The 24,847-nt window shown below is 44.7% G+C and overlaps 1 protein-coding gene across 1 annotated transcript in view; it reads right to left on the bottom strand.

Moving 5' to 3' along the window:
- ME2 (malic enzyme 2) overlaps window positions 1-24,580 on the bottom strand; it is a 48,590-nt gene extending 24,010 nt beyond the window's left edge. The window contains exons 1-7 of the mRNA XM_084781035.1: window positions 24,108-24,580; window positions 14,340-14,459; window positions 9,919-10,052; window positions 5,868-6,017; window positions 4,366-4,441; window positions 2,751-2,912; window positions 2,356-2,459 (exon numbers count right to left, since the gene is read on the bottom strand). Of these exons, the coding sequence (XP_084637161.1) occupies window positions 2,356-2,459; window positions 2,751-2,912; window positions 4,366-4,441; window positions 5,868-6,017; window positions 9,919-10,052; window positions 14,340-14,447 (734 nt within the window). The 5' untranslated portion in view covers window positions 14,448-14,459; window positions 24,108-24,580. The remainder of the gene's footprint in view (window positions 1-2,355; window positions 2,460-2,750; window positions 2,913-4,365; window positions 4,442-5,867; window positions 6,018-9,918; window positions 10,053-14,339; window positions 14,460-24,107) is intronic.
- Between the last annotated feature and the right edge of the window lie 267 nt (window positions 24,581-24,847).

Raw genomic sequence — 24,847 nt, 5'->3', positions numbered from 1 at the left:
GATTTCCTGTTTCTTATTCCTATCATTAGAATCTGAAAGTAAGATATTACATTAGCTCAAGGCCATGCGTTTCAGAGCTTTAGAGAGTCAAAACACAGATACCTGTCACTTGATGACAGCACAAACGGGCCTAGGGCTCTTCCCTGTGTAAACTATTTCCAAAGGCCCAGGAGGTGTCCAGTACATGCAAGCACCAAACAACCCCCAAAGGGCGCTCTTGTGCAAATCAGAGAGTAAGCCTCTGAGATGGATGAGTTGTGTTAAATGACAGATGACTGACCACACGGAAGGTGCAGTAAATAAGAAAAAGCTGCTAGCTAAGTACATTGTGGTGAGCGCCAGTAAGAAGGGGAGGCCATGTGGGTGCGGCCGCACACACGTGTATCCTGGGAGCGAGGCAGGGGCTCAGGCAGGGGGTCACAGGTTTGAGGCCAGTCTAGAAAACACCAGGGAGACTGAATCAAACAAACAAACAAACCAGGAAAAGGAAAACCAGAAAAGACCTGGAAGGAAGTGGCACCGGGTCTTCATCTGGGAAATAAAGAGTAAGAAGCAAAGAGGGGAATCAAACAAGGTATATCCTGGCGACCCCGAATTCTCAACAGCCAGGGTACACAGGTACATAACAGGGTCACAGGGAAGGACAAGGAGAATGTGGCTCAGTCACGTAGGGGCCAAGGGAGTTCTCACTTTGAACCCTGAAGGCTGTGGAGAAGGGAAGATTCACAGAAGCCTCCTGCTAGCAGAGACGACCTGCCAGTGCCCGCATGCCCGAGTACGAGGCGATGAGAAAGAGCAGCACCACAGACTCTACAGAGACAGGGATACCAGGACAAACAAACTGGCAAGTGAGGGAGCCAGTCTACCCTCAAGGCGGTCGGGGTAACTAAGAAGATGCTGTCTTGTCCAGGGAAGAAAGTGAAGGAAGAAGGGACAGAGGACAGTGTGTGGGGAGATGAGCAGCTCAGCCCTGACTCTGACACCATCTTGGCCTCGCATAGAGAATTCATTTTCGAGTATCTGTGTGCCTGGAATGTTAAAAGCTGAGCCAGAGTTTGGAAGATGGCTCAATGGGCTCAGCTCCTCATGGAAGCTGGATTCAGTGTGAGCACATGTAGTCCAGTGCTCTTACAGGAAGAGAGAACGCACAGGCAGGAGATCCTCTGGAAGCTTGTGAGCCAGGCAGCAGCTTAAAAAGTATGCCGTGTAAGAGGATGTAATAGAAAAAACAAAGAGACCAACCTCCACACCCTTGCCAGGGTACATGCACCAGCATTCATAAACACAAATGCATAAGCATGCACACACATGTGTACACACACACACACACACACACACACACACACCGACCACAGCTAGACCATAAAGATGAAGAATTTGGATTTTAGAAAACCATTGAGAAATTTCAGGCAAAAAAAAAAATAAGGCAACACATATTTATAAGATTAATCCTAGTATTAGACGCAAATGGAGAAGGGTTTAGAGGAACGCAGGGGAGAGGCCTGCAAACGTAGTACCAGCTGATTCCGAGGATGCTCTGCTGACACAGTTGGCTGGTCAAGGAGTCACAAATAGCACCAAGATTCAAGGTCCAGCAATGGGGTGAACGTTACTGCCATTGTTAGCAGTTAGGGATACGGAAGGCAGGCTGCTTGGAAAGAACTCCATCTGCGACAGGAACAGGATGCAGTGACAGACTTTGACAGACTTTCTCAAGGTAGGAGGCCCTAGCCGCTGGAAGTGTGGGCCACACGGGTGGCTTTCTGAGTATGAAGGCCGCTATTTACTATACATGCAAAAACTGAGAGTTGAGCTTGTCTAGCTTGTGTGAGGCCCTGGACTCTATTCCCAGGCAGCATCCCACAAATACATGCACAAATAGAGGATCCATTCACAATGGTCCAGTAAAGTGCTTGCCAAGCAATCCTGGCAACCCGTGTTCAACCCACGCCAAGGCAGATGGGAAGAACAGGGGCCACAAAGGTGTGCTCTGACCTCCTTATACACACCGTAACACACAGGTGGTAAGTAAGTAAGCAAGTAGATAAAAGAAAACAGGTCTGAGAAGATGTCAAAGACTCAGGAGAGCTCTAGTGGCAAGGTGGGAGTGAGCCTGGCCACAGAAGGCCTGAGGGAGGAACGCACTGAGAAATGAGCATTTAGGAGAGCTGAACGCAGACTTCCTTCCTGCTGTCAGGTGATGCCAGGCGGATGCCAGCACATGTCACTGGGCATGAAAAGGTTTCCACAATTTAACCCTTCCCATACAAGCTCCTGGGATATAGGAGAAAACAGCAGAATGTTGCCCAATCCCAAAGAAGAGGCTCTTTCCTCTCCATCAGGTTCATAGGGTACCTGTCAGTGATCGCCTTCATAAACTCGTCAATCAGATCGTCGTAAAGTTGGGAACGATCTCGTTTCTGATACAAGCCCATATAAAAAGGATCCTTTAATAGTGCCTATATAAGAAAATGAGCGCAAAATTAAACTCTTTTATTGCACTATTAATTTACATTAAACATGTAAGACAAAATCTTTAAGAAACGTAATAGATTTAATTCTATTTAATTCTGTTATTTATATAAACATTAAAAGCCAAGTTTAAAGAAAAATATTAACATCTAAAATTATAAGATTGTCCCCCTTCGTAAATCATCTTCAAAGATGGCTACAGCTGTTTGTTTGTTTGCTTGTTTGTTTTTAAGAAGAAACTGGGGAGGATGGGCAAAGGGGGACAGGGCGCTACTCACTTTATTATCAGTTCCCACGTCGATGCACACAGGCAGGCATTTCTCGGGCTGTATCCCTGCGCATGCTGTGTACAAACAAAGTTTTCCCACTGGAATCCCCATTCCATAGACACCCAGATCTCCAAGACCCAGAATTCTCTCTCCATCGGTCACCACAACAGCCTTCATTATAAACAAAACAAAGTTAAACACAAATTAAAAGCTGCCAAAAGTGGGGCACTAGCGGGGTGCACTTTTAAAAAGGATGGATTCTTTGGCTATATTTCTACTCTCACTTCCAGAAGCAGAGTCATTTGTCTAATTCCCAGTATAACCCCAAGGAGTGTACTTAAACTAGGACTTCTGCCAATTATGAGGTATTAAAAGAGAATTAACTAGACATGTTTTCCACCTGACTTTGGTTTGGAACCAGAATGAGGGGACAGGAGGACCAACTTAAGTATTCTGTCCACAAATGAAGCATGGGAGAAGTGCCTTCAAGGTTCAGGTTACCACAGTAAGACGTGTAGCGATAAATGTCACACTCTAGCAACCTGTGTCAATCAGGAAAACCATAGCAACAGCAGAGGAGAAGAACGACCTAGATTATAAAACACATGTACCTACACATAAGTCTGTAAGACGATACTGTAAATCTAGTTACTTTACCGAATCTTTCCTAAACTATCTGCACTAATGGTTTTGGAAAGGTGGGGAGGAGGAGGCAGTGTCACGTTTAGATCAAGCTGCCCTAGAGTCCCTCTGTGGCAAAGCATCCTTCCGCTTCCTGCCTGGCTGAACTCACGACTCATCAGTGTTCACTCTGGTGAAGACGACACTCATATTAAAGGCAGTGAGATCACTGCAGTGACAAGCACAAAGCTACCCAAAGACCTTTAAGTAGCTTATTCCGTTTTCTTCATGAAACACAGTTACACTGACCATGCCTTGTATTTGTTACATTTAAAACTCTATTGATGTATATACTATTTGCCAAGGATCTAAATCTACCTTAGACAAACAAAAGAAAAAGAAAAACAGAGGGAGAAAAAGACAGAGACAGAAGACATACACACACACACACACACACACACACACACACACACACACACACACGCACACACACACAGAGAGAAAGAGAGAGAGAGAGAGAGAGAGAGAGAGAGAGAGAGAGAGAGACCGAGACCGAGACCGCATAACTACCTCCAGAACCAAAGTTCCTACGCCACCTCCTTTCTTTTTTGAGATAGGGTCTCATGTGTCCCAGGACGGCCTCATGCCCAAGCTTCTGACCCTTCTGCCTTTACCTTCCCAGGCATCACGTGGATTATAGGGATATCAGGGCTGCCCCACCACACCAGGTGGACCATCTGGTTTTCTCTACCAAGAAACTAAAGCTGCAGGGGCTGTGACTGAGCTCGCCTTGTACACTAGTGTCAAAGTCATTCTCAGAGCCAAGCACTGTCCAGTGATCCACCTCAGAACGGTATCATCAGCATCTCCTTAGACACAAAGCAGACATTTGCACGTACATATGTAATAAGTGAGAGCAACAACGGAGGCTTGTTCTTGGCAGCTTAGAGTTAACTTACAAGGAAAAAGAAGAATTGTGAGAGGAGGGGTGTGCTCTTAGTACCTTAACATGATTTTCTGGCCAGTTATCCACAATTGATCTAACATGACCTCTGTCTGAGATTGAAATAAACAATCCCCTGCAACAGAACAAAAACACCTTTGCATTTCATGACAGTTTTTTAGGTTTTTTTCCCCTATGCTTTTGTCCATAACTGGGATAGTTAGATATTTTAATAAAACATCAAGATATGGTTTAATTTCCAAGAACTGATTTTTTCCAAACATTTTAATTCTCTTGAATGGTAATTATGTTGCTTACATAAAAGCCATAACAAAAATATAACTGATGTGATCATTTTTCCCAAAGAAAATGTGACCCTATTACATGTTCTAACCATCTAAGTGGAAAATGAAGTAAAAACTCCTACGTCGGATTCAATGTACTAATGATATGATCCAAAAGCCCTGGCCCGTGATGTCACAGCTCCTGTCAGTCGTCATCTGTGGGGTGTACGCAGGGGTCAGGGCACGAGCTTTATCAACTATCCCTGGCTCCACACTTAGACTAACTGAACCAGACACCCTGAGGGTGAGGTCCAGGCAGCGTGCTTTCCAGTTCCTTTACTCCTTTAACCTGCATTGAGAAACACTCTCTAGTGATTGTTCAGAATCTTTGGTAACAGCACCACACAGGTGAGGTGAAACAGTGTCTGCCAGGGAGTATCTGCCACATGAGCACAGAGGGAGCTTACTAACTCAGGCTGCTACATTTCCCTCCTCATCAGAAGCTCCCGGGGAGAGAGAAAGTTGGCAGGGTTCAGCCTTTTAAATAATTCAACAGGTGCTTCTTACGCACTCTGAAGTTGAGCGGAGCCTTCAGACTAGATGCAAGGCTGGGAGCTGCGTTCACCGCTGTCTGAACGCTCACATTGATATCAATACACGAGCTTCCTTGGGGAAAAACACGGATTTAGTAAACAGCAGATTAGAAGGGGCAGAAAAATGTAAATAAATATAGTCTTAGACAGATCCAGCCCATCAATTTCCCCTCAGTGGGTTTCAACAGGTTCAGTCATCCTTAGTTGACAGCCAGTCATGTGCTCACTCAGGACTTGAGGCACTGGCCCACGGAGGAACTCTTCCTACTAACATGTTTGACAGAGTTAGAACAGTCTGCAAATGAAATTCATGAAAGCTAATTTTCCCTTTAAAAGGGAGAAGTATCAGAAATTAAAGCTGATAAATAAGAAGCCAAACCCAACCTGGCAAACTACCAAAAGGCTCACTAGTAATTACTGTCTGGGGGGAGGAGAAAAGCACAGCTACGACACAAGTCCTCTAATGATGGCAATGATTCCTAGAAGCTAGTTAACTGTTTCTATGAAAACAAAAGATATGTACATGGTTTTATTAATATCTTCTTTTAATACAAATTAGGCTTCTGTGAGGCAAGAAGCCTGGTTGGATAAGACTGTAACACACAGAAATAAATTAGATGTTACAGAATGACTTTTTTCTTACACAATAATCAATTATATATTTGTAGTTAAAAACAAGTCTTACTTAGGTCTCCTAAAGATGTGTCCATATTGAGAGCAGGCAAGACCAACTGTTGGTGTATACACAATTGGCATCAGACTTTCAATATCATCTTGTAGTATTCTATAAAACAGTTTCTCATTTCTTTCTTGTATACCCATTATATAGATGTATCTGAAATTAAGCATAACAAATAATGACTAAGTTAGTTTGCATCACACTGAAATACTGACCTTTGAAAGTTAACCGAATGTCTAAATGTCTAAAACTGAGCCCTTCCAATATATAAACATGTATATGTTTATATATATTATATATGCATACTATAGTTAATATAAAATATATATTATACACACATATTATAATTCCTCACACACACCACATTAAAACCCTGAATTATAATTCTGTAACACTCAGAACTAAAGACTAGCAAACCACAGATGTACTTATACGGCAGATGATAACAGAAGAAACAACAGCTAGCCCTCTGAGCAAGGCCTGGAAATGCTAAGGGGTCGACAGAAGGCCGGCAGGTGAATGAGGAAGCCAGAGGAAGTGGTATACATCCACGAGCTCCAGTGCCACGTCCCACACTACAGAGTTTAAAATCCAGTTGTGTGTTAAGCATTATTAGTACATGAAGCAAAACAACAGCAGAAAGCAAGGGTCCAACTGGAGGCCGTTCTTCATTCCTTCTTCCGCCTTTCTCTACCACAATCTAGAAGATCATCCAGGCCTAAGTGAGCATCTACAAGTATCCATCCTTCCACATGTCCATTCCTTCTCCCCACATCCAGTCTAACCCACCAACTAGTCTTTATAGTTTTCCTTCCTTGCTCCAAGCCATCCTTTTACAACACATTATCGGTAATCACTTCTAATTGTCCTTCAATGAATCTAAATGCCAATAAAATAAAGTTCAAACCCCAAACTGTTAACAAACTTCTGTGTATTTTCTAGCCTCATTCCCTCATTCCTCTTTACTGATGTCATCTCCTCAAATGCTTACTTAGCTCTTACCTAGGACCTGATGCATCCGATGGCCTCGGGACAGTCCCTTACTCATGTCTCCTAACGTAGTTCAGAGGCCATTCCTGTGTACCCCCCACTTTCTTGTGATACTGCTCCCACAATACCCTATTATTTTTTCTGTATTCAACTTCACACTGCTTTTCCACTGTTCGTTTTGTTTTGGTTGGGTTTTTGGTTTTTTGAGACAGGGTTCCTCTGTGTAGTCTTGGCTGTCCTGGACTCGCTTTGAAGACCAGGCTGGACTTGAACTCACATCAATCTGCCTGCCTCTGCCTCCTGAGTGCTGGGATTAAAGGTGTGCGCCACCACGCCTGGCCCCACTGTTCTTTTTAAATCCTAAACTGACCCATCATAAGAAGTGATTATCTATAAAAGGGAAGATATATATGTAGGTTATATGCAAATATTCTCTCTTATGCTGGGAGCTATAGGGAGCAACAGCTTCCAGGAAGCCATGCAATCAAGGCTAGAAATTCGCTCTGAAATGGATTGTGCTGTTGAGCTATTATTTGGTAGGCCGGGTGTACTAAACACACATTCACCTTATAGTATTTTCAGTTTGCAAATGGCTGATTAGAGCACACCTCCATCTTAGGCTGAGACTTCTCTATTTCTTTATTTTATTTGGTGAATATACAAGTAAGCCATATGCAAATGAACTGTAGTTTCCATATTGCTACTGAGGACAAAAATGACATAAATAGGTAGGAATTAAAGAGAAGACTTCTCTTCACTATACGGAAATGACCAAAAGCAATCAGGGCTACAAAATGGAAAAGACAGCTTTCTGAAAGAGACTACAAGAAGGTTAAAGAAAAGAGACAGGTGACCCACCAGGCACACGGGCGGGAAGCTGGGCACTTCCTTGGCCTCCTTAGGCCACCATCTCACCTTCATTCTGCTTTAGTCACTCTTCTGTTTCTTGCCTCAAGCTCTTAAAACCTAGGGCTGACATCTGCCTTGAATTCCACACTGACCACAGCCCTACCTGTTTACCCACCAGTATTCGGCTAGCTAGTCCATGCCTTACTTCCCAGTGTTGTAAAATCTCTACTTTCCTCAGCACGTCCATTTCTCCCATTTTACCAGGTCCCCCAGGGTACAACTCATCCTCCACTGTGTACCTCAGGGTCAGTTCTCTCACTCTTGGCAATCTCACCATTTGCAAAGTTAAGCCTACACACACCTCTACCACCACACAACCCTACCATGGCGTGCGAGCGTGGCTTTGCTCCCAGACACTCAACTCCAGACAAACAGGCTGATTTCACTTTACAATGAGAATCTTTCGACAATGCCCCAACACCCAAACCACAGCTCTCCTTTTCTGTAGAAAAGAACAGCACTAGAGAATGACATCACTACAAGGGAGCGTCCCACAAGGCCCTCAGGGCCTGCCCTCATGCTGCTTTGTTCAGGCTAGGCCTCACTGTGTGTCCCAGGCTTACCTTGAGCTTACAACTCTGCTCCTTCTGCCTCAGATCCTCAAGCGCAGCAACACTTGAGAAGCAAGCATTATGGACCACATCAGAGTTGCTCTTTTTACCCTATCTAACGTTGAGGGCCTTCACTTCAGGGCTCAGTGTCTCCTCCTAACTGACTGGGCTTTCCCTGTCTGACCTCAGCCCTTCTGTATTCTATCTGGAACATTCATATTGCATTTCACAAAGAAAGCCCAGGCAGTGGGTATGAGTCAGAGCAATCACTAGCACACCTAGTGTGTGATCTCCGCCCGGGATTACTGCAGTGCTTCCACCTCTGCACGTGACCCTCTGCCGTCCTCTGGAACCTTGCTGCAGCAGTTTCTCCTGAGTCTGTTCTGTGCAACTATGAATGTACAGCTTTTCTTCTGGTGAGACTATTTAAACCAGACTTTTTAATGGTTCCACTTTCTTTACGGCTCAATGTCTGTCTCCCGTCTCTGACTTGAACTTCTTCAGAGTAGATTACATTTTCTCCTCACGCACTCACTTCTCAGTGCAGCTCTCCTCCTATCCGGTCACATCAATGGCACTACACTCACAGGCCTGCGATGTTCACTTTTACTCCAACAGTCAGTCCCGAATTCAGCCTGCCCCCTCTCCCTGCCCTTTCTCATTGTGATGTTTGTTAACTACAACACACTTTACATTTCAGCCCAGGTATCACTTTCTCTAGGAACTTTCACCTGATTCCCCAAGTCAGGCTACATGCCTCTCATGCTTCCAGAACAGACCCCACGTGCACAATTTTTCTGCCACAGCATAGACTACAGTACAGAGCGAGCACAGTTACAGTCACAGCTTAGCTATCTGCTGCTGAACGCCGAGAGGGCAGCGCTGTCTGCTACTGGGTTAGTTCCTGGGCTATCAAGGGAACAGGTTAGTTATCGGCAGATGGAACCTATTTCTAAAAGACAGTCCCCTCACTATTTGATGTCCCACGCAACCTCAAGAATCTACAGTACTGCCGGGCGTAGTGGCACATGCCTTTAATCCCAGCACTCGGGAGGCAGAAGTGGGCGGATTGCTGTGAGTTCAAGGCCATCCTGGTCTACAAAGTGAGTCCAGGACAGCCAGGGCTACACAGAGAGACCCTGTCTCAAAAAAACAAAAATCAAAAATCAAAAAACAAACAAACAAAAAAAACAACAACAAAAAAAGACTCTACAGTGTCTACCAGCAAGAATGCCCTCTCCAGACGTAGCCGTTTACCCCTGGATTCTCACACTTCTAAAGCTATCAGCAGAAGGTCACACACAGCGTGGGAGACCAATGAAAGCTGTGGGATAAAGTGTGAGCAGATCAGATGATGCCCCATGTTTCCAATGTTCTAATCGCACGTGGAACGTGAATCCAAGTGATTACCACTGGCACAGAACTCAATCCCAAGTTCTACTACAGTGATCAGTGGTAAGTACACCCTAAAAATAAAGAAGACACAATCATCGCAGGAGGAGTAAACTGATAAAAGAACAAACGTCACTGTCAGAGTGGACATCTCTCCTACCATAAACAATCACATTGTGATTCTAATAAAAGACTGCCATCCAATCAACTCTTACTTTTCCAAAGGGCTAGTCATTTTTTTCAAGTTTCTATGGAATCGTAAGGCTTGAATATCTTGTGTCTCTATTTTAGGAGGTAAAAGTCCTTGAAGACCAAGCATTTGTCGTTCTTGTAACGTAAACGCCATCCCCTAAAAACAGAAATAAATAATAAAAATTAGTACTAACTACAGCACCAACAGCACTGTCCTTTAAATATAATTCAAGTGGAAAATTATAAAAAGTAAAATACCTATCCCAGGATTCTCAGAATATTTTAAGATTGATGACATCACATACTGATGAGCATATGGAAAGAGTGACCTCTGAGAGGGGAGTGTAACTAATCTAATGGATGCTTCTGGAAGACAGCCAAAAGCATACCCAAATGTTCTTTCTGCTTGTTTTGTTTATTTGATACAGAGCTTCTGTGTAGGCCTGGAACTTGCTCCATAGACCAGGCAGGCCTTGACCTTAAGGCCTAGACTAAAGGCATGAGCCACCACGCTCAGCTACACTTAAATACCTTAATGCACATACTCTAATTAAGAAATATGGCCTGGGGCTGGAGAGATGGCTAAGCAGTTAAGAGCACTGTCTGCTCTTCCAGAGGTCCTGAGTTCAATTCCCAGCAACCACATGGTGGCTCAAAACCATCTATAATGAGATTTGATGCCCTCTTCCAGTGTACAGGTAGGTGTACATGCAAGCAGAACGCTGTATATGTAATAAATAAATCTTTAGAAAAGAAAAGAAAAGAAATATGGCCTGCACATAGCCATTCCAAAGAAATACCCAGATACCTAGGGAATACAGCATATGTATATGTGTATATCAGTGACTAGGTCTAACATGCGGCTAGATCTCTTGGCTATTACAAACTAAAAGTTCATCATCTATGCGGTAAGGAACCTGTGGTATGTCTATACTATATACCACAGAGCTGCCAATCAAAGCACACTGTTAACCCATTACCTAAAACAGATTCATGTAACCCATAAGTGAAAGCATCAAAATACAGGTAAAAATTAAGTCTATATCAGAATATACTCAATTTCCAGTTTTTAGCTGTGGGATAAATTATATTAGAATAACTCAGCAAAAAATGCTTGGGTATGGATTTCTGAACATTCTTTCCTCTGTAAAAGGGGTAAGATCATTGGCCAAAGAATCAAAATCAACTTTTTTTTTTTTAGCTCTAGAAAATAAAAACAATCAGGAAGTAAATAACTAGGAAAAGCCACTGGACTGAAGTTTCAAGCAACAGCTTGAAACACTGTATAATACTGACAGTAAACAACAGGCTAACTGTGTGGTGAGGGTATTGGTTTCTCTAAGAACCCAGTTATGTTATATTTTTTGTTTTGTTTTGTTTTTAAAGATTTATTATTTATTATTATATATACAGTGCTCTATCTGCATGTACATCTGCAGGCAAGAAGAGGGCATCAGATCACATTAGAGAGGGTTATGAGCCACCATGTGGTTGCTGGGAATTGAACTCATGACCTCTGGAAGAGCAGTCAGTGCTCTTAACCTCTGAGCCATCTCTCCAGTACCCATGTTTTTTGTTTTAACCCCAGGTGTGGGATAAGAGGCTGCCTCGTGGCTGGTGATTTGTCTTGTGCACTAGCTGGGGTGCGATTTTGCCAGCTGAGGATAGATGATGTCTGGAATTCTGGGAACTTTTGAGAAGGGATAAATGCCAGAGCCCGGAGAGACCAGGGGGGGGGGGAAGCAGTGGAGAAGAGGAGGAGGAAGCAGCAGCAAAGGAGGAGGACGACAGCGACAACAGTGGTGGTGGTGGTGGCTCCTGGTTGCTGCTGCTGCTGCGATTCTTCAAGTGGTCACAAGAAAAGCTACCAAAAGAAGAAGGTGGTGCTATTCTGACAACAAAAACTGGACTTGCCTCAAGGAGCTCTAAGTCCCTAGTCAGCAGAAAGTAGCCAATGGAGGTCTGCGCCCCTCCCCCTCTAACCTTCCTTCTCTCCCACCTGGTGTTGGGGGGGGGTCGGAAGAGGTTAGGGTGGAATAAGGGGGTTTGGAAGGGTGAGAGGTATAAGAACCCAATAAAATAAGATTTAAAAAAAATACACCTACATAAGTGAAAACCTGTATAGGAAAAAGCTTAGGGAAGAGGGAAAAAAAAAAAAGGAAAAAGCTTAGGGAATAAAATGTCCATAGGAGTGAGGCAATGAAAAGCTATGAGGTATATGGGGAAATTCAACAGGAAAGACTTGAAAAAGCAAGGAAGCTCTTCCTGGAACGTTTACAGGAAGCAAACCTGCAGGCTATGTGAGCAGGAGCAGGAGTGACGCAGCTGTACATACACCATACAACACAGCCCTTAGCAAGCCCAGGAACTACATGGTACTAGCTCCTGACATTGTAGTCTTTGTCTAATCATTGGCTTCATTAGCTACATGTAACAAAAAACACCATCCAATGTTACTATAAAGTACAACTGAGGCACAGCTCAGGGATAGGGGCTTGCCAAACTCATCCCTGAGTATGAGTTTGATTCATACTCAGTGCTGGAACTGGAGAAGAGAAAGAAAGAAAGAAACAAGAGACAGACATCTATCACTCTAAGAAGCCAGGCATGGTGCTCTGGAGAGATGGCTCTGCAGGTCAGAGGACTTGCTGCTCTCAATGGAACTCAAGCTCAATTCCCAGCTCCCCCATCAAGGGGCTCACAACCACTTGTAACAGCGCCAGAGGATTTTTTACACCCCTGCCTCTGCACAGGCACACTAACAGATGGATACAAACACACAGACACAGGCACACACAGAGTAAGACAAATAGGTAAATCTGATCTATTTACAAAATGGCTAATGTAAGACATTAAAAAAGATACAAAGTAGACGAACAGTGCTGCCCCAAAGAAACAGGGACTGTAAAGGAAAACCTCCTATCTTAAGATAGGAAAAACAGTGCAGAAGCTGGTGATGCCACAGGAACGGGGTCACAAGCTGCTGCAGGGTTTTGGAGAAGGAACAACTACCCCGTCTGTGGTGGTGTGAAAAGGTCACTGGTGTTCGGCTTAGTTAGGCTTTGTAGTGTTTTAGGGGACGGATCCAGTCCCTAGGCATGCTAGGCTGGTGCTCTTTCTTTACACTAGGCCTCTGGTCCTGCATTAGGAACGAGTTACAGGTTAAAGAGCAAGTATGATTTGGAGGCAGAGGAAAAGCAAGAAGGGGTAAGGGGCACAGCTTGCATGACTCTCTGGCCGTTATTAAGCATGCTGATAAGAGCAGTGCTCAGCACCTCACGCTCCTTGAGAGCCTGAGACTCCTATAAACACGTTATACTAAACAGCTCATATTTTTTTCTCTTATAAAAAATGGATTGGCAATTTTTTTTAGGGCAAGTCTTTAAAAATAGATCACACCTTTAATCTCAAGGCACCATTGCCCAAAAGGAATATGTCACATGATGTGACAAATCATCCTCCCACAAGCTTTCCCTAAGGAATTTCTTCAGAATTACATTTTAAAATATTTTATGTGCGCATTTACCCAGAGTTACATGCTCTTAATGCCCCTTTCTGTGGTGCTGAGTCCTGAGAACAGGATGAGCACGCACTCCGCCACTGAAGCACTCCCCAGCCACTATGCAAAGCATGCCAAAATCCCTGCTCTGTTCCCGCCATATAAAATCTCAACGAGCCGGAGCTACAGTTGCGCCATTTTTCCCCCCAGATGACATGAGGTGAGCTGCCAAGAGACCTTATTCAGGCACCAGTGTCATACAGTAAATAAAGCTCAGAACTGGAGTCAAAACCCAAAGTCTACCCCTATAGATCCTGTTTAGTATTTCATATGACCACTAACTAAGCAGGATTTGCGTATTGAGCCCAGCTTTAAAAAAAAAAAAAAAAAAAAAGGTGAATGCATGCCTGGCGGGACCTCTTATTGCCCTGGCTTCTGCCCTACTAGTGATAATATAAAAGACAATGGGGTTTTCACCTTCGTGGGATTTGCTGGAGTAATGGCCAAAAACATATACAATAATTTGTGTCCAAAAAGATGGGCAGAAGCCGGGGGTTCAATAAAGGTTCTAGGCCACAGCTTTACCCAGCCATGCAAAGGCCTAACTGTCCCAGGCTGAGTCCCTGCTGCAAGCTAGGTAAGCCTACCTGTCCCCTCATGCCAAAAGTCCTGGCAGTAGCGGCATTCTGAGGTGTTCCGATGCCGTTATTATTTTACTGCATTTGCCTAGCACTAGGAAGCAGTCAAGCCTTTCTGGTAGTAAAAGTTGTGAAGAGTAAAACTTAGAAGGCATGAACAGCTGAAGGTAAGGATACGGTGTAGAAAAAGCAACCCTCTGCCAAAGGCCTTAGCTGTACAGCTACAGATACAAAATCTTCAGGCTTGTCAGTCTAAAAGCACACCTCTACCAAGAAGATAAATGATGTTGGCGCCAATGCTACTGACCTTGTTTGTTCTTGGATTCAACATGAGTGGCTTGCCTTTCTCCTTCAGGTGCAAACGACGGCATGTCAAAGCACAAGGAGTGACAGTGGCTCTTAACCGGGAAAACATCTTTTCTCTCACCTGGAAAACAAAGTGCTAGTAAGAAACACACAGCAGCTGGGCACCGTGGGGCATGCCTGTATCCCAGCACTCAGGGTGGCAGAGGCAGGCAGATATCTGTGAGTTCAAGGCCAGCCTGGTCTACAAAGTGAGTCCAGGGCAGCCAAGGCTACAAAGAGAGATCCTGTCTTGAAAAACCAAAAAGGAAAAGAAACACACTGCACTCTACCCATTTTCAAAAGCGAATGTGGATGCTCACTGCGTATTGAAAAATGCCTTATTTGGTTCAAAGGCATCCCTGGGAGAGGCCACCAGCCGAGTGGCTGCCTGCAGCGGGAGCCACTACAATGTGCGAGTTTGTGGTAGACAGATGGGAGAGAGAAGAACAGTTTGGGCTCCACGAAGAGAGGTGGAACTGGAGACTCAAGAGGGGAGAGGAACATTCTGACGTGAGTAGCCTGCCCTGCCACCTGAGGCCAGGGTGAAGGCCCAGCCCATGTTGCCACTGGGGGCCACGTCTGGATCTATGTTGATGTCCACGGCCCAAATTACCATCAAAGACCATGTGGATGTCCCTGCTGCCTAGGACCATGTTGCTATCCAAAGGCAGAGTAAAGCTGGCCTCGCTCCTCTTACTGGCTGTAGCACTTGGCAGCAGGCCCTCCACCTCACCTGGGCAGTACAACACAGCTGGCCCTGGTGGCACGGGTGCTGCTAGTGAGCTGGGCCAAGGGCACTGAGAGTTGGCTCCGCCCCTTGCCAGCGGCAGCAAGCATTGGGTGAGCTCTTCCTGGTGGTGTGGGTGTGTGAGAGCCGGCAGGCTGACGAGCTCAGCTTCCGCCCTGGTCCAGATCCAGAGCTTTGAGTTGGCCCACCCCAACATCTACCCCATGCATGAACTGCTGGAGTGCATGAAGGGGCTGGTCCTACAGATCCAAAGCTGCAGCATCTCCATGACACAGAGCAACAACAGGATGTCCTAGAGGAGTCCCAGTGAGGCTCCAGTATTGATGTAGCAGAAGCCAGAGGCCTCCAACCACACCAGTGACTCACTGCAATGAGCCTTTCCAAGTAAAGAAGTGTGGACAAAGGGCACACTGTGGACACTCTGCAGCTTCCACAGAGAGAGTTTTGGTTTATTTTTTTTTCTATTTTTAGCTTTATTTTCTTTTTTGGGGGGGTGGGGGAAGGGAGGTTTCAAGGGCTGAGGGGGCAGGTACAAAGGGATGAGGAGATGAGGATACATGGTCTGAAAACAAAAAGAATAAATAAGAAGTTGGTTTTTGTTTTTTTTAAGACATCACTGAGACAGCTGGCAAGCAAGGCGACGCACTGCTGAAGGCAGACCTTTACACTTCCTGACCTTTGTAACTGAGCTACACTTTACTGTCAACTTGATTGGACTTAGGGGTCTGTGAGCCCATTTCTTCCATATAAGTTTAGTGGGAAAGCCTACCCTGAACGTGGGTGACACCATGGCATGGGCTGGGATCCTGGACTGAATGAAAAGGGGAAAAAGATGAAACCAACCTTCATCTCCCTCTGCTCCTTGGTCCCAGCCACAAGCTCTTCCTGCCACCATGAATTCGGCCATGTTTTCCCTGCCACGATGGCTTTACACAAGATAAACCCTTCTCTTTATAAGTTTTTTGGGGGGTGGGTGGGAGGAGGGTCAGGTTTTGATTACAGCATCGAAAAAAGCAAATGTACAGTAACCACAGGCAACACATTCCACTTTGAATGCATGTTACAAAGTGGCAGGGGAAGGGGCCTGATACATTATAAAATACATCTTCTAGCCGGGCGGTGGTGGCGCACGCCTTTAATCCCAGCACTTGGGAGGCAAAGGCAGGCGGATTGCTGTAAGTTCGAGGCCAGCCTGGTCTACAAAGTTAGTCCAGGACAGCCAAGGCTACACAGAGAAACCTTGTCTCGAAAAAAAATATATATATATATATGTATCTTCTGAAATTATGTAAAAAAAGAAACCTATACAAAAGTGTCCATTGTACCAGCTAATGCCAAAATACCCATCAGATTTATTATAAGACCTTAAGGAAGACTGAAACGGGTAGCGCCTGGCTGTCTATCTGCTGATGTTATGGAACGTCTTTTGTCTTCTCTAGTTCCCTTTTCAAGCTTCCTCCTAAATGGGAGGAACCTCTGCTAAGTAGGAGTTCAAAGCCAAAGGACTGCCGGACTAAGCAATAAAATAGAAAGCTTAACGACTAAAAACAATTCTTAAGGAGCAATCACCAAATATGGTGTTTCCAGCTTTCACAGAAGCTGCAATGACTGTGTTGCCTTCTTGGATCAGAGACAGTGTTGCCTCCTCGGTTCCTCCCAGGTTTTAGTTTCCCCTCCTGCTTCCCACAGATGATCCTCAAATAGTGGGAATTCTCTAGGGAAGAAAAATGTGCACCACACTTTAAATGTTACAATTAAACAAGACACTAGCTTCAAAGTGTCTCAAGACTATAGTGTTTTATGGGCAAAGCAATACTGTTTTATGGTATTTAGTTAGGCAATCAAAGATGGGAGTGCTTTTCTAAATGCAACAGGCTATGTCTGGCCTGTTTGTATGGGGTCCTTGACCTAAGAATGGTTTTCACATTTTATAGGGTTGCAAAAACATACACAAAGTAGAAACAAAATACAAAGAAGACATGTGGCTCAGAAAGCCTGAAATCTTTACCCACTAGATCTTTACCTAAAATAATGCTGTTGACCCATAACTGCAGAGGCTACAAAAACCCTGTCATCTGAAGGATAGAAAAATCTCCTACCTGTGGGCTGGAGAGATGGCTCAGTGGTTAAGAGCACTGAATGTTCTTCCAGAGGACCAGTACTCAATTGCCAGCAACCACATGGCAGCTCACAACTATGTGTAACTCTAAGATCTGACACCCTCACACAGACATGCATGTAGACAAAATACCAAAGCACATAAAATAAAAATAAATTCTAAAAAAGAAAAGAAATTTCCTTTCTGTGTTTTACTTGGACACACACCCTATGGACCTAGAAATTAGCAGCATTTCTGAATTATTTTCTACAACTATTTCAATCTAGAGATTAGCAAATGTAAACAAGGTTAGTTTTCAAAGTATTGTAGAACACTTAGTCATTCACACTGAAATGCTGCACTTTCCAAGTAACTGTTGAAGCTGTTTTCTGCCTTCTACCAGAAATCAGAAGGAAGGTGGGATACACTGTTTCCATGGGATCTGGGTAAGGCTTGGAGCCCCACTAACACTCACGTCTACAGTGTAACCAGATAGAAAGCAAAGCTGAAGACTTCCAACTCTGCCACAGATGTTTCACTCACCTTACACAGCCATGGATACAAGTAAGGAACTAGTGAAAAGAATGTGTCAATCAAAGGTTTTTCTGCTATTGAAGAAAGTGAAAAATCCTTATACATAAAAGGCTAAGACAGACATGAACTTGTTCAACTTTAGGGAAGAAATTTAAGCATTAAGTGTGAACCTTAAGAAAAGCTGATCCAATTCTAGACAGCAAGTAAAATGCAGCTGTGGTTTCTTTTAAGAGAGAAAAGATGGCAAAAGATAGTTGTGTGTAGTGAAGACTGTTCACATGTAACAGGGACAACACACTTAAAAAACATTTACAAATAAACACATATATTAAGACCAGGAGTGACAGGAGAGCTGAAAGGACAGAAGTGATTGTGACTTTCAATTTTCATTTCACATAATTTTTTAAATCATTCCTAAGATTTTACTTTTATCTATACATGGCCTGACTATCCATAAAGAGACCTAATCTTACTGTCTGAAGACCACAGAACTTGGAAGTCTGAAAACCAATCGCCTCATTTCTTCAGATTTAAAATGACTTTTCATTGACACATGGAAACTTGAAGACCCAAGGTTAAAAAAAGAGTGAATTGTTTTCCCTCCCATGAAGCTCCCCACTGCTCTGGAAACAAGGACTGTAACTTACTTCCTGTCTTGGTCAATGGACTTACTACCTATAGAACGACTAAGGAACAAAACTACATATTTATCTGTAAAGAGAAAACTTTTTAATCTCCTCCCACATTTCAGTCACCAAGTCTGTGAGGATACAGCAACTCTCTTCTTCTCTATGTTCAGTACAGAAAATCTCTGGCCGCATGTACATAGGGACTTATTCCAATACAAACGATTCTACAGCAGGTAACAAGGATGCTCTGTAATTCCAGTCAACTGTGATACTACACAGACGTGGTGTCAATCAATGGGTTAAGGACCCACACTCACAAGACTGGCCCCACTCCAGTTGCCAACTCTAACTAGTAGATTGTCACCGCCACGTCTCATCAAGAGGCTTCCTACAGTGTGGAGAGTTTGCTAGAGAATGGTTCGCAGCACTCAGAGGAAGGCTTACTAAACTTACTGTTCAATTACAAAAAACTACATGAAGGATGCAGATGAATAGCAAGGTGTAGAGATATGCTGTGCAAAGTACAATGAAGCAAGGTACACTGCCTTCCCTGCTCTTCCACGTGCTTGGCAGCCCGGAAGCGCATGAACTCTTCTGATTCAGGAGGCTTTATAGAGCTTAATGTCCAGCCTCACCCTTCCCAGATCATGGGTGAGGCTGGATGTGCCAGTCCTCTGGTCCCTGCAGTGCCCAGCCCCATCCTGGAGCTCTTCGGGAACTCTATCCAGGTATGTCATTAGCATAAAATGGTGTGATCAAAAAGTCTTACCAAGAATGACAAATGACGGGCTGGAGAGATGGCTCAGAGGTTAAGAGAACTGACTGCTCTTCCAGAGGTCCTGAGTTCAATTCCCAGCAACCACATGGTGGCTCACAACCACCTATAATGTGATCTGGTGCCCTCTTCTGGCATGCTGGCAGAGCACTATATACATCATAAACAAATATTTTTAAAAAGAATGACAAATGACATTCCTATCACTCAACAAACTCCAAATGTTTTGCCTTTCCAGCAAAGAACAGGACACAGACCAAATACATTTCATAGCACAGAATATGTAGATATGACCCAGATTTTTTTTTTCTTTTGGCCTTTAAAAATGCTATTGTTTGTCATCCTATACATGTATATAATGCACTCTGGTACACCATGCACACATCCCTTCTCGCCCTCTTACCTCCCACTGGCATTCGCCCAACAAGCCCCCTCGCCCCACTATCATTTCTTCTGGATGGGGGGGGGTTGTTTTGTCTTGTGGTCTCTTCCCCTCTCTGGGGGTGGGAGGGGTAGGGTTACACTCTGTAGACTGAAATCAAGTAAATCATCTCCTGCCTCAGGCGCTGAGTGGTGGCACTACAGGCAGCACACCTCTCTCCTTGAGCTTCCTGCCTACAGCAGAAGATTACAGACATGTGACCCAAGTCCACAGCCTTAAAGTCAACCAGGCTCTCAGTGGATTTGCGTCCTTAAACAGATTTCCTCCAAATTACAATAGTCCCACCTTCCTTGAACTTAATTTGTAGAAACCATGGAAGCCCATGGACAGGAACTGCCATGCGCTATTTCACCCTGCTTAAGTTGCTTGGGTTACTGTTTGGGCTCCTGGTCTGGTTTTCCCTTCATGCTCCAAATTACAGGCCTTGAACCTTTGGTTAGGTTTGTTTGTTTCTTCATATTTTATGTAGTTAGTTCCTTTCCCTCTAGTTAAGCAAGTTCTCTATCCTACATTCTCCTAGATCTTTAGTGCTCTGTTTCTTTCTTTAAGAGAAGTCTTATATCTCAGGCCTCAAGCTTTCAATCCCCCTGCCTCCACTTTGCAGGGCCGCACCACCACCCAGCTAGTTCTCCTGCTGTGCTGAACAGCAAACCCAGGGCATCTGCACACTGGACAACCACTCCAACTAAACTACATCCTCAGCCTGAATTACACACACACACACACACACACTTAAAAACAAAACAACAACAACAAGCTATTCACGATGTTTAATCTGGAAACCTACCACTCCATTAGAATGTTCATTTTTCTCAATAAAGTGAGGGCTGGGGAGATGGTTCAATGAGTAAAGTGCTTGCATCACAATCATGAGGACCGGAGTTTGAATCCCTAACACCCACATATAACAGGCCAGTTACATAGGAGCATGTAACCCCAGTGCCAGGGGACGGGGACTGAGACAGCAGACCTTGTCCAAGGAGAGGCTTGCTAGTCAATTTAGACAAAGGTCAACTCTAGTGCAAAAGTAGCTTTTATTCTCCTGGCTTTTGTCTGGGAATTGTCCCAGATTGTTGTCTGGGAAGCCTACTGCCTCCTTCTGCTGGCCTAGGGCTAGTCTTAGAAGGTTCTAGGTTTAGAATGTTTTCAGCCTCTGAGACTTACTGCTTAAAAAAAATCTCACCCTTACTTGTTCTTTCTGAGCTCTGGGCTGGCTGGTTCAAGCCAGTTTGTTCTGGATCAAAATCTTCCCCCAGCTGACTTATTTAATCTGGCTTCTCTCTCAGCCTAGAATTGCTCTGGTTGGCCTCAAACTAACTCAGCAATCTCCTCGAATCTTCTGGCTTCTTCTCATTTTCTGGCCTGTTCCATCTTCACCTGAGTTCTCTCTCTCTGCAACTCAATCTCTCTATTACTGTCCTGGTACAACTGCCTCCTCTCTCTGCACTGCTCCGTTAAGTACCTTTCCTTTCCCCTCTCTTCTCTCGGGAGTTGGGTGTATCCTATTCTGTCAAATCTTCTCTGATTCGTCACCTTTCTGACACTCAATCAGACATCACTTTCAAAGATGGGTGCTTCCTTCTACAAACTAATTTTACCTTCATTTGGGATTCAAGGCATGTATCATCATGCTTGGACCTAAGCTTTTCTTTATCTGATATTTGCTCTATACCAGGCTGGCCTTGAATTCAGATCTGTCTGCCTCTGTCTCCTGCATTAAAGGCATGCTTGTATTCCAGCCAGGTCACACAGACCTAGAAGGTCTTTGGATGTGATCTCTTGCCAGGCGGATCACACAGACTTAGAAGGTCTTTGGATGTGATCTCTTGCCAGGCGGATCACACAGACTTAGAAGGTCTTTGGATGTGATCTCTTGCCAGGCGGATCACACAGACTTAGAAGGTCTTTGGATGTGATCTCTTGCCAGCCGAATCACATAGACCTAGGTCTTTGGATGCGATCTCTTCCCAGAGCAGCCATGTTCTATATTAACATTCCTCTACACTCTAGGGTTAGTGAGAGATCCTGTCTCAGAAAATATGATCGGGAAGTAATGCCTGTGGCTTCCACACTAAGTACAATTAGTCACAGCACACACTAAGGGAAAGGAAAGCCCAGAGGGCAGACTTTTAAAGAACGATGGGAGTATATGCACACATAGTTCTGTCATCTTCTTACGCCTGACTTGAAGGTGTTTCCAAGAAAGAGAGAGGTCTAAGGGTAAGCTCTACAGTCAAACTGCCCGGACTTAACCCCTTGTTTCGGTACTTCTGTATCCGCTAATAGTTAAGTCACACCCTCACTGAGTTTCACTTCTCATGGCTCACAACAAGAACCAGTCAAGGGCCTTTCTTCATTCCTGTAGAGTTAAGGCAGTTTAAATTTAAATTAGACTCAAAACGCTTTCTGCAGTGCTGTATAAATGTTCCTTATTAAGTTTTACTGCTCCTGGCTAACACAGTCAGAAGTTGCATTCTCAATGCCACCGAGTTTTTGAATCAACATTTTTTTAATGATTAAATTAAGAAGCTGTGAGGATAATCAAGATTAACATTTAAAATACCTCACACTCTTTCTAGGTCAAGAAGGAGAATATGAACAGCATGAAGATCCAGACAATAGAAAATACTAAGCAGTATCTTCAGAAATAACACACTCTTCACTTTGAAGTTTGGAAACATTGATCAATTTCAGCCATATAAGCACATTTCAGCCATAAGCCTATTACCTTTAAAAAAAAAAACTAGTTAACTTTCAATAAAACAATTACATTTTTATTAAACCAAATGTAACTTTGAACCCAGATTTTGTCCCTAAGATCAACAGATTTTAGTGTGTGTGTGTGTGTGGGTGGGTGGGTGTGTGTGTATATGTGTGTGTAACATAACTAGTTTGCTTCAAGTTCAATGAGTTATGATTTTAACATATTGTAAAGTTTAGCATAGATAATTTTGAAATGGGACTAAATACACACTAGGCATAATAGAATCAGAGAGGCTTTCAATTTAAACAACAAAAAAAGCCTCTAAAACAAGCAAGGTAGAGGTGTGCAATCCCAGCACTTGGGAATTGAGGCACAAGAACTCAGAATTCAAGGCCATCTTGGGCTATTAGACCCTGTCTAAAAACCAACCAACCAAGTAAACAAAAATACAACAACCCCGAAGTGGTGAGTCCTTTATGACTCTGGAATGTACTTTTCCTAAGTATACTAAACTCCTTGTACGGGTGTACAGCTGCTTCTTCATTAGCAGCTTGAGAAGAAGAATGGAAACTTTCTAAGAAAAGCAATGATAAAGCATTATATCATCATTTCTGGCCTCTGTGTCCAACTTTGAAAACTACACAAATCAATGCTCCAAGTCCATTTTTAAAAGAGGTAAGCTGTTTTCTTGTATCTCTGAAAACAGTGTAGCAGATATGTAACCAGTTGGTTTTACAGAAGATTCATTCGGGGTGTGGGGGGTGGGGTGGAGGGATACAATCGGCTGCTTCTTTAACTTCCAGAATATTTGGAAACTATAAATAAAATCGCATTACTTTGCAATCACTTAACATAAACAATGCTTAAGGAGGACCCATGGTTAAGAGGGAGCACAGCTGTGACTGTGTGTTTGAATCTAGTCCTCTGTTACTGAAGACTCCGGTCTTGAAACAGTTACTTAACCTGCTGAAGTATTTCCTGGGAGATAACAGCACTAACTGAAAGGGTTTTCCGGAGGTTGCCTGTTCAGAGAACAGTGCCCAGCCCATTTCTAGCAACAGTGCTGCCTGCTATGGTTACCAACAATTCCTACACCAACAGAAATAAAGTTATTAACTGCTTCGCTTAGAAGGGATTGCCACAAGCATTTAAGAGGATAATTCCAGGTATCCAACGTTACTAAGGGTGCACGTCTGCAGAGGTCAATAGTTTCGGTCATGCTCTCACCACAAACAGCACACATTTTCTAGAATGATCATCAGCACCAAAAATAAATAAATAAATAAAGTTGAACCTAAAACCACAAATGCACACTCCACTCTGGGTCACCTGCCAATACCGGTACACAGATGCCATTTCATATAATGAACAGGACTACGCCAATCTGGGAATTTTCTAGACTGCAACAACTCTTTCTTTTATAATAAGGAACACACACACACACACACACACACACACACACACACACACACACACACACACACTCCTGTGCCTCCCTGAGCTGGGTTGAGAAATAAAAAATATATCTTGCCAAAGGGGTTTCGAACCACAAAATATGCCTTTCCACAGAACAGGGGGAAAGGAGACTGGGATGCTTGAGCTCTGGAAGCCACCTGGCTGGACTCCTAGGAGGAAAACTGGGTGTCCTGGCACTAGCCAGCCCAGAGCCCAAGAGTGTGCGGCATACCTCCCTCCGCCCCGCTGCCCATCCTCAAGGCGGGCCGCACGCGCGGTGCCCCGGGCGGAAAGGCCCGCGCCCACCACCACCCCCTGCGCCAGGCCGCCCGCTCGGTGCCTTACCGGACGCCTGGCCGGAGCCAGGTGGTGCAGCAGGTAGAGAGGCCCCGGCGCTACAACCTGTGATGCTCGGCCCTGGCGCCGCCCTACCCGGCCTCCCGAGAACTCCTGGCAGCCGGCGCCAGCTCCGGCTTGCTCTGCCGGGGACCGCCCCACAAGTGCAGAGGTAGCGGAGAAAGAGGCGCCGGCTAGGGCCGGCTGACGGACAGGCACGTAAGCCAATGGGAGGCCTGGAGCTGGCGAGGGGCGTGGCTCCACCCCCCGGCGCGATTTCTCCTGGCTGCACCTTCCTGCGCCGGGATCCTGGGTGTTAACTTTACTGAGGCCTCACGCAGCGGTTCACTTACGGCCCGGACGGCGGGAGGAGGGACGTTCTTTAGGGTAGCAGGGTGGTAGCCGGCTCCATGAGGACGCAAAGAATGGTTTACCCGGTCACCGGCCCGGTCCGCAGGGTGTCGGCCACCGCCGCAGGGCATTCACGCGAGAGGACGCTGTGCGCAGGCGCGCCGCGGGGTCGGCGGGTACCACTCTCATAGCCCAGCAGACACGAGGAAATTGTGATGTGGGTTCTTGTTGGACCGCCAGTGGCGGGAAGAAGTGGATAACGCAGGAGAATGGAGAGTAGGGACAATAAGAAATTCAAGCTCCGGCGCTTTGGGAGCGCTGTATTTTTCTGATTAGTATGTAGGTCTGTAAAATTCTGTGCCATCCTCCATGGCTGCTGGCCCACTTACTGACCTACT

The sequence above is a fragment of the Acomys minous genome (assembly GCF_964271855.1).
Source record: "Acomys minous genome assembly, chromosome: 4".
Classification (NCBI taxonomy): domain Eukaryota; kingdom Metazoa; phylum Chordata; class Mammalia; order Rodentia; family Muridae; genus Acomys; species Acomys minous.
Note: the sequence above shows the minus strand (reverse complement) of the source record. Positions and strands in the feature narration are given on the sequence as shown.